The sequence below is a fragment of the Microtus pennsylvanicus genome, chromosome 10 (genome assembly GCF_037038515.1).
Source record: "Microtus pennsylvanicus isolate mMicPen1 chromosome 10, mMicPen1.hap1, whole genome shotgun sequence".
Taxonomy (NCBI): Eukaryota; Metazoa; Chordata; class Mammalia; order Rodentia; family Cricetidae; genus Microtus; species Microtus pennsylvanicus.
The window spans coordinates 98575240-98589060 of record NC_134588.1 but is presented as its reverse complement, the minus strand read 5'-3'; the positions used below and the strand labels follow the sequence as shown (position 1 = coordinate 98589060).

General features: G+C 36.3%; 1 protein-coding gene across 17 annotated transcripts in view; it reads right to left on the bottom strand.

Annotated features, from left to right (window-relative positions):
* Cdc42bpa (CDC42 binding protein kinase alpha) overlaps positions 1–13821 on the bottom strand; it is a 221175-nt gene that overhangs the window by 84409 nt on the left and 122945 nt on the right. For all 17 annotated transcript variants that reach the window (XR_012912113.1, XM_075989294.1, XM_075989300.1 and 14 more), the window contains 4 exons: positions 12664–12912; positions 10038–10117; positions 7343–7509; positions 4526–4648 (listed from right to left, as the gene is read on the bottom strand). Coding sequence is in view for 16 of the 17 variants with exons in the window: in XM_075989294.1 (XP_075845409.1) it covers positions 4526–4648; positions 7343–7509; positions 10038–10117; positions 12664–12912 (619 nt within the window). In the remaining variant the exon portion in view is untranslated. The remainder of the gene's footprint in view (positions 1–4525; positions 4649–7342; positions 7510–10037; positions 10118–12663; positions 12913–13821) is intronic.

Genomic DNA, 13821 nt, shown 5'->3' with positions numbered 1-13821 from the left:
AATAAGCCAAACACAAAACAACAAATACTGGGTAGTTCTATTATATGAAGTTTCTGAAAGAGTGAAATTTATGGAAGAATAAGGTAGAGGCTTGAGGCTGTAGAAAAATAGTTATTGTTTCATTTTGTTTCTGTTTTGAGATGATGAAAAAGACAAATGGTGGTAACAATTGTACAAGATGTGAAAGTGCTCAATATTTCTCAGTGAAATATTAAAACCTGTTAAAGCAATACATTTCGATAGATATATTTTACCACAATTTAAAAAGTTAAAAGATGAGGGAGGGAAGGACAGAAGGACAGAGGACAGAGGGACGGAGGGATGGAGGGAGAGACAGACAGGTATTAGAGAAACAGAATGAAACAGTACAGGAGTAACTGTTACATATCCAACACAAGAAAACCTGTAAGGTAAGAACAATTCCAAAACAAGAGGACTAACCCATAGAAAACACTATCCTGAGTGAGGTAAGCCAGACCCAAAAAGAGCAACATGGGATGTACTCAGTCATATTTGGTTTCTAGCCATAAACCAAGGACATTGAGCCTATAATTAGTGATCCTAGAGAAGCTAAATAAGGAGAACCCAAAGAAAAACATAAAATATTAACCTTCAGCAGGTGATGAAAGGAGACAGAGACAGAGACCCACATTGGAGCACCGGACTGAAATCTCAAGGTCCAAATCAGGAACAGAAGGAGAGAGAGCATGAGCAGGGAACTCAGGACTGCAAGGGGTGCACCCACACACTGAGACAATGGGGATGTTCTATCGGGAACTCACCAAGGCCAGCTGGCCTGGGTCTGGAAAAGCCTGGGATAAAACCGGACTCTCTGAACATAGCGGACAATGAGGACTAATGAGAACTCAAGAACAATGGCAATGGGTTTCTGATCCTACTGCATGCACTGGCTTTGTGGGAGCCTAGGCAGTTTGGATGCTCAACTTACTAGACCTGGATGGAGGTGGGGTTCCTTGGACCTCCCACAGGACAGGGAACCCTGATTGCTTTTCGGGATGGGGGGGGGACTTAATTGGGGGAGGGGGAGGGAAATGGGAGGCGGTGGCGGGGAAGAGACAGAAATCATTAATAAATAAATAAATTTATAAAAAAAAGAAAAAAAAAGAAAAACACACTAAAAAAAAACTCAAAAAAAAAGAAAGAAAAAGAAACAAAACTGTCAAAATTAAAAAAAAAAAACAGTACTTTTACTAATTTTACTAATCTTATTCTGCCATTGGGAAATGATTTTTAATGTGTAAGTCAAGAGCTGCCCAGCAAGTGTGGAATTTAGAGGACAGCGGGAATGAAGCAAAGGCAGGAACGGAAGGAGCTGGTATAACAAGTTGCCCAGATAGGACGGTACTCTCCATGGGCTATGTAGAGAATGAGGTTTGTCAGGTATGCCTATAGTAATACAATGAGACAGAAATCTTAGGGAAAGGGTAGACAGGATTTCAAAGAAGTGACAGTTTACTCATCAACAAATACTGATTTGGGTTTTTAAAAATTTAATTATTTATTAAAATTTTCCACCTCCTCCCATTTTCCTCCCAATCATCCTCCCCATCCCTTTCCAGTCCTAAGAGAAGTCAGGGTGCCCTGCCCTGTGGGAAGTCCAAGGCCCTCCCCTCTCCATCCAGAACTAGGAAGCTGTGCATCCAAACACATGCAGGACAGTGAAAGACTTCTAATCAGCATTGAGAAATTCTTACTTTTTCCTAGAGGCCAGGAGAATCCCCTGAAAATAAATGCATGCATATGTAAGAAAAACAGATAATATCTTAAAAAGCTGACTCTGGTGATTTTTATTTTTTTGGGAATGATAATTGATATGTTTCCCATTAGAACAAATGAAAACCCTGGGCATTCTATTTAAAAATGAATAAATGATCAATGAATAAGTAGTAAGAACTATGAAATGTGGTGAGGGAAGCTGGAACGCTGAGGCCTGAGGAATACAGTAGTGAGCTCCCAGGTTTTCTATTCATTTATCCCAGAATTGGACCTTAGTAAGATGGCAACCTAGAAAAGTCAACACATATAAGGAACACAGTCCCCGCAAATCCTGGTCTTCTTAGCCAAAGAATCAAGACAGGACTGTCAGAGACTGTTAGGGAGGAAGAAGACAGCGCTTTCAAACAGAGAAAGAGATAAGGGCCATGGGAAGAACTGAAAATTATTTTCCTATGGTTTAGAGAGAAAAGCAATTAGATTTTTAAAGGAAGATTAAGGGTTAAAATTACAGAGCCTGGAATACTAAGGAAAATTAATTAGAAGGCATGTAGCCTGGTATAAAATAGTCAAGCAGATAAGAGACAAACAGGTTTGAAGAAGCAAGGCCAAGGATGGCAGGTCAGCTGGCTAACCTCCATGAGACATTCTTCCTTTGGGAAAAACAAGCAAGGCACTATTGTTTATTACATAGTCTTGCTTTTAAAATACACTGTTTCTAATGCAAATAACTTATAACAGACTAAGTAAAAAGAAAGAATGGCTTCTAAAGTGCTGGACCTGTTTCAGGAAAGAAACTCCAGACCACCCCATAGATAAAGAGCTAACCAATAACACTCTATATACATTTTAGTGGCTCTGAAAACAAATACAGTTTAATATAATGAACAGTTAGCAAGATACCAGCAAGGTCAAAAGGTTGTAATGGTATTCAAGTAACTTAACAGCTAATAACCAGTCAAGGTCAATAATTAAGCCAGAGCCAGAGATGGATAAATGTGGGTTTCAACTATTCCTAACTGTGTGTGAGCAAGCACGAACTGAACATCATGATCTCCTTGGTTGGTTCAGAGAGGACATGAACAGAGCATATGGATCTTCTATTGGTTTAACCTTTGATGGCCCCAAGCAATTAACCAATAAAAAAAGAGATTACACCTGTTTTTGTCCAGTTTCTGCCACTGCCCTATAAAACACCTGGAAAAAGGAAATTTAACAACTTTTTCTATTTTTTGGTTCTCTTCCCAACTCTTGGAAATTCATCTCATTTTTCCAGAATAAAGGAAAATAAAGGCCTGATAAAGGCTGTTGGCCATAATGCTCATGCACAAGAAATATCTACCCTTAAATTCCATTAGGATGAAACAACAAACTCAGAGCTATTACCCCAGCTTAGTCTTTGATGACCCTAAGTTTCTGATACCTTAGGTCTCCGCATTACATTAAGTGGGCCATAAAATGCTCCAAAATCATTAACAACAGATAAATAAAACAAACAAAAAACTCATAGCAAATTACTATTATATTTGACTTAAACATCACAGCAACCTACAAGACACAGTGGTGCACACCTTTAATCCCAGCTCTCAGGAGGCAGAGCCAGGCAGATCTCTGAAACTTCTGTATTCCTATGCTGACCCCTGTTAACCATGGGAGCTAAATTTGAATTTCCAACTGAAATTCAATGAGAATGCCAAAGTGCACCCACAAAGGTGACATTTTAAAACAATAACAACAATAACAAAAACAACTAGTAAAGATTATGAGGTTCCCAGAGTGTCAGTGGAGAACAAATTGGGAAGTATACTTCTGTTCCACCTGGCAATGAAGAGATGTCAGTGTCTAGGAACCACAACAACCAGCACGCAAGATAGTCCTAAGGGTGTAGTAGTGGCACTCACATCTTAGCAGCAACCTACAAATATCTAATTAGACGTAAGGCCTGCTCAACAAGAGGGAAATCATGTCTGTCTTAATAATCAATAATGTAACTAAATAGAAAACCAACAGGACTATAGAAAATCTCAAATATATTCTCCACCAATGGGATCTAATAAATATTTCTAAAACAAACCATCTAGAATAGCAGGAATACACATTTATCACAAGTGCCCAGAGCATATAGGTTAAGATAAGCATATCTTAGGCATAAAACAAAGAACTGAAATCATAAAGGGTATTGCAAAACCGGTTAGAGAAATATAGAAGTTAATTCTTCAGATACTCAAAGTAAATGACATACTTCTCAATTTGAATCAAAACGAAAAAATTTAAAGCATTTGAGAAAAAATGAAAATACAACATACTGAAATTTTGTAGAGCACAGTATGTCAATACTAAAAGAGAAATTTATAGCCCTCAATATATATATGATTTGATACTTGATGTTTATATATGTGCTATTCTCTTGTCTGCAGAAGCCCTTTTCTTCTTCAAATATCACATCTACTTTACACTCATATATATAATTTTCCAGGCAAATTCTAACACTAAATTAATTATGTTAGTAATTTTTGTTTTCTCTAGGTGGGTGTGTTTTCTCTGTATTCTCCAAGTAACTTTTTTCTACTATTTTTAAAGCACCTTCACCTGTGTGGCAATGGTGACGTAAATATTTACTTTCTATGTCAAATTATGAACTCCATGAAACCAAAACTAATTTTTATTTGCCTTTTCTTCAATGCCATATAATTCATAACACACAACATCAACAAGACTCAACAGACAGTCAAGCATGAGTAAAACCATTTCTTAAAATCTACTAAATTAATGATGAACCTCAGAACATTACCTGCTACTTGTTTCCTTAGCTTTTCAATCTCTTCTTTCAGGTTTTTAATTTCTAAATCTTTGCTTGCTGTTAGTGGACCATCAACAGTTGAATACTGCAAAGCCTGAACAGTCTGTGTTGACTCTAAAAGAAAAAAAGAATTAAAGAAAAAAATCAGAGACTTAAATTTTTTAAAACTAATATCAATATATCTCTACACATTTTTAAAAATAGTTTCACTGATCAGAACATCTACTCATTGGAAAAAAAACTGCTTAAGAACACATTAAAGCATACAGTTCTATTGCATCTGTTTAAGTTTGTAAGCAAGATATCCAAATCCATAGAGTTGAATGACTCAATTTTCTATAAATGAGATTTGGGGCTTGAAGTACTACTGACCAACTATGACAAAAATTAACTATTCAGACTTTTATGATTTTTTTCCTAGCAGAGACCATCATCTTAAGAGTAAAAATAATGATATTTCATATAACATGAAGAACTGAATAAGACATGAAGAAATGTTTAGATGTACTATTACATAGTGTGCGGACATGGAGACCTTCTGGATTTTACATAGGAAATTAAAGGACTAGCTATAGGTTACTAGATTATCAATTTAGTCAAAACATTTGATAGAAATAGAGATCAATTTATCTTGAAGTTGTATGTAGAAAATGAAATGTAAAACGAAATATGAACACTGTAATAAGGCTTATTTCCTGGGTTTTCGCAACAGACACAGAAGAACATTTTATATCACAAATGAAACCATCCTTTGTCCTAAAACAGCTTTTCTGCTATTTAGGAAAGGGCTCCAAAATAAGGCCCCTCTTAGTGTAGTTCTTGGTGAATTAACACAAATCACACACATAGATAAAATATGTCATGACCCTGACATTTATAGTCACTGAAAAATATTTCTTAGCCTGAATAAAAAGTATAAGATATACTATACCATACATCTGATCATAACTTTGGTATCTAAAAAATATTTTTATTTAGGTCCAATACATATTAAAATTGATTCTGTTGTATTTATTTGGAAAAGAACATTCACTGTTTCAGTTTATTTAAAAGACACTTAAATTCGGGACTTGGAAGACAGCTTAGTCAACACAGTTTGTTTTTCCCAAATACCGTAACTCATGTGTAACAACACTGTCTTAGAAAAAATTAAAGAACTCAGACATCAAAACCACACTACATACCGGGGTATAGAAAGCCCTCATTTGTTATGAAATGGAACAGGAATGGCTATTGCTCTATTGTTCCTTTTGTAACCAGTAAAAATATACTAAGTAATTTTGGAATATAAAATTAAGCAATTAAAAAATCTTCTCTGTGAAACCACTATGGACTTGTGAAAGTAAAGACCAAGTAAAATGAATCATAGAGGAGTAAGCCATTCTAAGATGAAAGGCAGTTTCAACAGCTCTAACCTAGAGCTTTGTCCTGGTTGAAGTTTGACTTAAACTGAGGGATTTTCAACTTTTCTTTTTTGGAGGAGTGTTTTACATGTGAGGGTACACATGTCATTGCACTCACACAGAAGACAAGAGGACAGCTGTCAACCGTCAGTTCTCTCCTTCTACCACAGGAGTTCCAAGGATTACACTTGAGTCGTTAGGCTTGTCAACAGGGGCCCTTTCTTTACCATCTTGCTAGTCCCCTAAAATTGAGGACTATTATGCTGAGAAAAACAACCAAGTCTCCTAGAGAATGTGGGGCTAGGGACTAGGATGTTGAGAGAAGGCATTCTTGTCCTATTAGTATAGCTACTGTATTTGCATCAAGTCAGAGACAGTCTCCTCACCAAGGTATTTATTTATTGTTTTTAGATTTGGAAATAGTAAGACAAGGATGCCGAAGACTAGAACAAGTCTCCCACAGTTATGAGTAGAGGAGAAAGAGAGCCTACCAGGCTCTACCTAATCCTTCCTTCACATCTGACATTAGAGGTGGACTATATTTAATAAAAATTGCTATCCAGTCTTGTTCAGACTCAATTACTGATTGGATGAAGAGTGGGAAAACATTTTCTGAGGTAAAAATAGTATTAACTCAATTGTCTCTTATTTTCACTCATCTTAGTCAATTAAACTTACAAGGCATTTGGAACAGTGGGAGAATATGAGCAATAATCAAAGAGAAAAGACAGATAGCAGCAAGCTCTTAGACAACTCAGATACAGAAATCAACAGACACTTTGAATGAGGAGCAAAACACACACAAGAGAGAACAGAGGAAGCAAGGGCATCCTTACATAAATACAGCAAAGCCTCCAAAGGAAAGCAGAGAATGAGGGAGCAAGAAAAATATCATTGATCAGAGTGAGAAAGGAGGATGCAAAAGACTATGCAATGTTGATTGCAGGATTCTGTGAATCTGAGCAGGATACAGAGAGATCAAAATCCCTGCAAAGAAGTGAACATGTAAGAGTATTGGAGTGTACTTTAGACCATCAGAGAATGTCATGGTAACAGTGTATAAGGACTGGTCATATATGGTATGAAAAATCACAAGAGTTTATGGCAGTGTGAGAAGGGTATTTTTTCCTGACAGTTCCAGTCTCCCGACCCCAGAAGTATTCTATTCCATACATTGACAGACCTGTAGAAATACACATCATTATAGAAATAAACATCATTGTGTTGTTTACTATTGTGTGATATGTTTACATAAACGGTATTATACTCTTTTCTGCACTCATTTCTACAGCACATTTTTTTTCTACCATTTACAAAAAGATTTCTAAAGGTAAAACATTCCCTTATAATGTAGCTCAAAACACTGTAAGTTCAATTCAAATAAGTAAAATATTAAAATATTTACCTTGAAGTTTTCTAGTAAGTTCAAGTTTTTCCTGTTCTAGTCGCTTAATTCTTCTTTCATAAGCTTCAGTTGCTAGGTTATTATCTAGAGTCCTCTGGACATTAACATCAAGATCCAGTGAGGTGGGACCTGCTGTGACTCTTAAGCAGCTCCGGTCAGAAAGAACACTGAATCAAAGAAACAAAAAAAAAAGTTGGTTCATATTGCAATAAAGTTTGAAGAAAAAAAGAATTTTAAAATCTTTATGTAAGATACAGATTTGAATTTCTATAGTAAAACATCTAGAATCCTATAAAAGCACTATAATTTTTTCTGAAAAATTACTTTATTTGTAGAAATATTTTAAAATAAAAACTCCTATCACCAAACTATTTTTAAATTTAAAACTCCAAAAATTATAAAATAAAGTTTAATGAAGGATTATTAGGAATTCAAAATAATTTGACAAGTTTACTGAAACAGTAGTCAAAACCACTTGTATGTGTTCATTAATAGAATTTGAAATTCAAAACTTTAAAGTGAGGTGCTTTTCTGAATGCACACTAAAGATATTTGAGATGGTGGACATTTATCAGTAAATCGCCCCTAGACACAGAACCATAAGCAACTAATGATAGCTGAGGGGGAGAAATTAGTCTTCCTGAGAAATGAGCTACCTAATTGTTTATCTAAAACCAAGTAGTCAGCCCTGAAATCATATACACACAAACAACACTGAATAGACTCAGAAAAGTGTGTGTGTGTGTGTGTGTGTGTGTGTGTGTGTGTGTAAATAATCATCAAAGAAAAAGAGGCCATCAATTTGGGAAGAGGGGAAGCAACATGAGAGGAGTTGGAGGGAGTGGACAGGAGAAGAAATGGAAGAAGGAAAGGGAGAGCATAATGATGTAATTGTATTATAATGTAAAAAGGTTTTAGATTGACAAGATTCTTTGCCAATCATTTAAATTCTAGCAACAGGGATATAAATGAAAGTACATAAAATATCCAGTACATTAGAAAGTATTAACTGCTAAGGAGAAGACAGAAATTTAAATGGAGTAACCAGAAAAGCTGTGCTTATGCAGGTAGCTAAGGAAAGCCAATGTAAGGCACCAGTCAAGGAAGTATTAGGATGAAGACCAGTCCAGGACAGAAGCCTGAGCATCCCAAGACAAGGCTCTTGGGCCTTAAGGAGGCCTGTGTAAAAGGAACATGGCAAACAACTGGATGAGTATGATGAGTATGAGAAGATGACAAGAGACAGTTGGTTAATTCTTAGGATATAAAGAAACAGGAACTGGGGAGTAGAGGAAAATGGCCATGAACAGGGAGAACAGACTGGCTTATCTCTTCCAACAGGGCAATTTTGATAGATGTAGGAAATATCAGGAGTTATGAACATGTTACTTAGACAGTTAAGACATGTTTTAAGTAAAAGGTAAGGAGCTCTCATGTCATTAGGAAGTGTATAGGGGAAGTTCCACGGCTGAGCCCTAGAACAGTTGGATCCTCAGAAATTGGGGAGAGGAGGGCTTGTTTGGAGACTGAGAAACGGACACAAAGTTAAGTGTTTTCGTATGGAGCAGTGGCAAAGGTAAAAAACGTCAACTAAGACTGGGACTAGAAGTAATCACTACACCTGTTAACACACGAGCCAACAGTGGTGCTGGTAAAAGCAGTTTGCATGAAGAGACTGGGCACAACCTGAAATGAGTGCATTCAAGAAAGATTACTATAAAAAAAGAACAGTCAAGAGAAGTAATTTGTTATACACCAGAGAAATAATTGGTATCAGGTACGAGATCCAGAGAGGCTTTATATTTTAAGATGGAAGAAATAATTACATGTCTGGTAAGATGGTTGGCAGGATATAAAGATGTGGGTGGCACATAAAGGAGAAAAATGTATGACATAAAAGTGAATACATTAAGCCAAGCAGGAGGGAATGGAAGGAGCCAGCCCTAGCCAAGCATCTACATGGTCCATCCTTGGAAGGAAGAGCTTGTGAGTCTGGGGGACACATAGAAAACAGTGGCAGGAACTTGCAGTTGTCTGCGGTTGGTAACAATTATCAAGGATGGAGGAAACAAGATCATCAGCTGAGAATAGGGTGATCAATATTTGCAAGAATGAAATATAAAATGGTTACCTTGGTATGTACAGGGCAGAACAAACTAAGGGGATTCAGTGTTTGTCACATAGGATAGAGTACTTAGACTGGCAACCCTCGATGTAGTTAGCTTGGTTGCTAAGAACCATTTGTCTGCTCCAGCCACTTTGAACTGCTTACATTTGAAATAAAGAACATTCTCTCAGCACAGAAAGTGCAGCAGCTGAGAGATAACTAAAGGGACTGCCATGCACCCAGGAAATGATTACTGAAATTCTTATGGGACATGGAAGGAGGAATAGGAGGACAGAAATGGGGTGAGGAGTAAAGAGTGGTATGAACAAAGGGTTGGAAATTTTGGTGCTTGACATATACAAAATATTCATTAAGTGTCTTGGTGCTGGTTCTTGCCCTCTTCCCAATGGGTTCGACTCTCGTGCTACTTGTCCTCATCATTTCCTCAAAATAGTTGGTTCTTGGGTAGTTTCTTCACATTTAAATCCAGCTCCAATATATCATAACTACAACCGTATATATACCATTTTCAAGCTTCAATTTACTTGTTTATAAATTACCCACGTTATCTTAATTTTTGAAACTTACCAGCTACTAGTATATGTAAAACCAACAAATGGTAGATGATGGCCAGAAAATGCAGTATGTGTTGGTGGAGGCATTGTTTCCTAAGAGAAGATAAAAAGAATATCAATTTGGTGAGACATCTACAGTTATTGATAGGTTGGACTAAAACTGTCAATGAGGATATGCAACCATTCAATTTTGAGACAGTGGTAAATTTGGGAAAGTGTTCACTGATACAAAATATAGTCTCTAAGCACTACTACTGGAAAACTCAAACAAATAAAGTTAAAAACCTAACAATAAAATTATAGTCATTATTCATGCATACTACATCTGAAAATTTGTCTAGCTTTTTTTTCCCCAGAGAAAAGTCTTCACTGGGTAGCCCAGACAGGCCTCAAACTCATGATTTTTCTGTCTGCCTCCCAAGGAGTGAAATTATAGGCCTGTTTCATCACACACAGTTTAAAACGAAAATTTATTTGCAAGTGGAAAATCAGGGCTTATGTGGTCACTGAAGATGCATGGAGAGTAGAGGATGTGCAGTCCTTTGCTCCTCCTGCAGAGACTGAATGTGGAATGCTCCTATTTTCTCACACTGAAGCAAATGTCCTTGGCACACTCTATAAACATTTTTATGCCTTTTATGATAGTATCTCTGTTTAAAATAGCTCCCAGAAGTGCTGTCTTTTTTTCTTTTTCTTAAAATTTCTTTTATTTTTCTTAAAATTTCAATAGAAAGTCTTGCTGTACAGCCCAAGCTAAGCCTGAACTCATCCCTTCCCATCAGAGCACTAGCATTATAGGTGTGTACCACACTGACCGTCATCTCATGTCGCAACATAAAATGGTAATCATGTGTCTTTATAGAGAAACAACATGTGTTAGATGAACTCTTTTAGGAGTAAGTTATAGTGCTGTTAGATATGAGTTCAGTGTTAATGAATCAACAGTGTATATTACTATATAACATATCTTTCAATAGAGTACATTTAAAAGGCTTCTATATTCAAAGTTGTTGAAAATGTGACCTATGTTAACTTGATGTTTCTTTAATTTTTGGTTACTATAATATAATTACATTCCTCCCTTCCCTTTCCTGGCCCAACCCCTCTCATATACCTGCTCCCTACTCTCCTACGAACTCATTAATCTTTTATTTATACAGCACAATGGTCAATGTCAACTGACTTGGTGTTCACCATAACTTTATAAAATACAACCCGTGTGAATAATTAAAATCAACTCCATGCACACTTAACTTGGAATGACTCAGAATTTCTGTCAACAGTGAATATAATTAAAAAACTGGAAGGAAAATCCATCCATTTTTTCTTGTGTAGTTTGAACAGTTTAACAGCTCACATTCATCTTAAACACAGTAATTACAGTAAAAAGTGACATAAAATTAATATGAAATTTAGTACTGAACTAAAATTAAATATAAAATTACTGAATAAATTGACAGCTTATGATAAGAAGGCCAGAAAAGAAACCCAAAATTTTAGGTTCTTATTTTCTTACATTTGAATCTGCATAACCTAGTGATTCAGAGCAAGATCAACACAATATGGTATAGCCTTCCTATAGTCCATGAGCTGAGAGGAGAAAACTATTTGGCTCAGGCAGACACAAACTCAGGTAAGGAAGGCTACAGACAGACTTTACACATTTATTTCCTACCCAGCTGGCTATTTTAGTGGCAACGATATGGGTGTTGGGTTTGAGCCTTTCAAATAAAGTTTGGCTGCCTGGCAGTAAAATGTCAGCTTTTTGTTCAATGTTTAAGTACAACCAAACAGGTGATGGGGGTAAAAGGTAGGTGCTGTGGGATAATGCTCTTGTACACTGCAAAGATTTGTCACTCGTATTGGTTTAATAAAAAGATGACTGGCCAGTGGCCAGGCAGGAAGTATACGAGGAGCAACAAAACTAAGAGAATTCTGGGAAGAGAAAAGAAAGAGTGTTAGTCACCAGCCAGACACAGGGGAAACACGATGAAAATGTCTTACTGAAAAAAGATACCAAGTCACATGGCTAAACATAGACAAAAGTTATGGGTTAATTTAAGTTGTAAGAGCTAGTTAGTAATAAGCCTGAGCTAACAGACCAAACAGTTCATAATTAATATAAGCCTCTGTGTGTTTATTTGGGACTGAATGGCTGTGGGACAGAAATTTCTGTCTACAAGGAGGGGGTGGAGCATGTATGGTTTCATATAAAGTTCAGTAGTTTTTGATGAATAAATACTTCTTTATTTCCTTTTGGTCATAATAAGCCCTTACATGTGTTGCCATTTGTTTCCAGTTTCATGGTTGGTTTTAGGGAGGGGTTTGTCATCTTCTTCACTTTGAAATCATGAAATACACTTTTTAGGTGTCTAATCTTGTATTTTTAGTAAACATATGACAAAATTTGCTAAACAACAGGTCTTTGAATTTTGCTTTTGGTCATGATAACTACACTGAATTTAATTAAGTCTCTTAATTTTTTTGATACATGACAGAATAAGCACTAGAATTTATAACTACTGTGTGATTGATAAGAGAAAAATGGTCCTGGCACCAAATTAATAAATAAAATGTTACTTTATAACCATCCTTAAAAGAATAAGAAGGCCAGGACATCTTCATAATGTCATACTTACAGAATTTTTTAAACAGTCATCATCCACATCAAAATTCGATGTATCTGTTGGGCTACTGACTTCTGGAATATAAGGTGCTTCACAGTTTCGAATATTATCCCAATCAATTCCACTGAAAAATGGATGCTTCTTAAAGTCTTCTATTCCATTTTGGCCAAGTCGATGTTCTCTGCTACAAATGAGTCTTCGAATAAGATCCTTTGCATTTTCAGACACATCAGTCACTTGGGGTGGAAACTGAAACCTCTCCTATACAGACAACAATATAAGATATAAATACAAATCAGTCGTTTTCTTACAAAAGGGTGGTAAACTTGTTTAAACCCATTTCCTTTGGAAAAACAACTAGGGTTTGATAACACAGTGCATTGATATTGTAGGGAGATACAGGGATGATGAGAAATAAATCCTTTTCCTAAAATAACTTTTAATTCTTTAAGTGACTTCATGATGGATGAACTACAAAATGAGGTCAGATGCTATAGGATCTGAAACTGATGTTAAAATGAGATGGATCTGATTAAAAGTATCAGAATTTAACTCAATAGTTCAAAAGAATGTAGGTTACTGACAATGTTCAGGTATAATATAAAATATCAGTTAATCATGAAACACTTAAAATTTTTATATGTATTGGTATTTGACCTGCATATCATTGTGAGGGAGTCAGATCCACTGAAACTTGAGTTACAGGCAGCTGTGAGCTGCCATGGGGGTGCTGGGAATTGAATCCGGGTCCTCTAGAGGAGCAGCCAATGCTCTTAACCACTGGCCCAAAACACTTAAAATTTTACCATGTATCTGGCACTATTCAAAGTGATTTACTTATTTAACCATTTAATCCTCACAATAATTATACTGGGTAGGAACTACTAGGATGATAGTCTTGTAAAAGAGGAAGCTAAGATACATAGTCATTTTCTCAACGCCATTCAACTAAAAATTGACAGGAAAGGGTCTTGACCTTAACTCTCTCCAGACCAGTGCTGTTAAGCAGCATGCTACATTGCAGTGACTTCCTTCTGGATGGTGCACATGCATTGACAACTTTCAACTTCCCCTGTCTTTCAGTTCTTCTCCACTACTTACTGCTCCATGCTGGCAGCTCAGTGTAAGACACAAAGTCTATAAAATTGATTTGTATGCGTAAAGCACCAG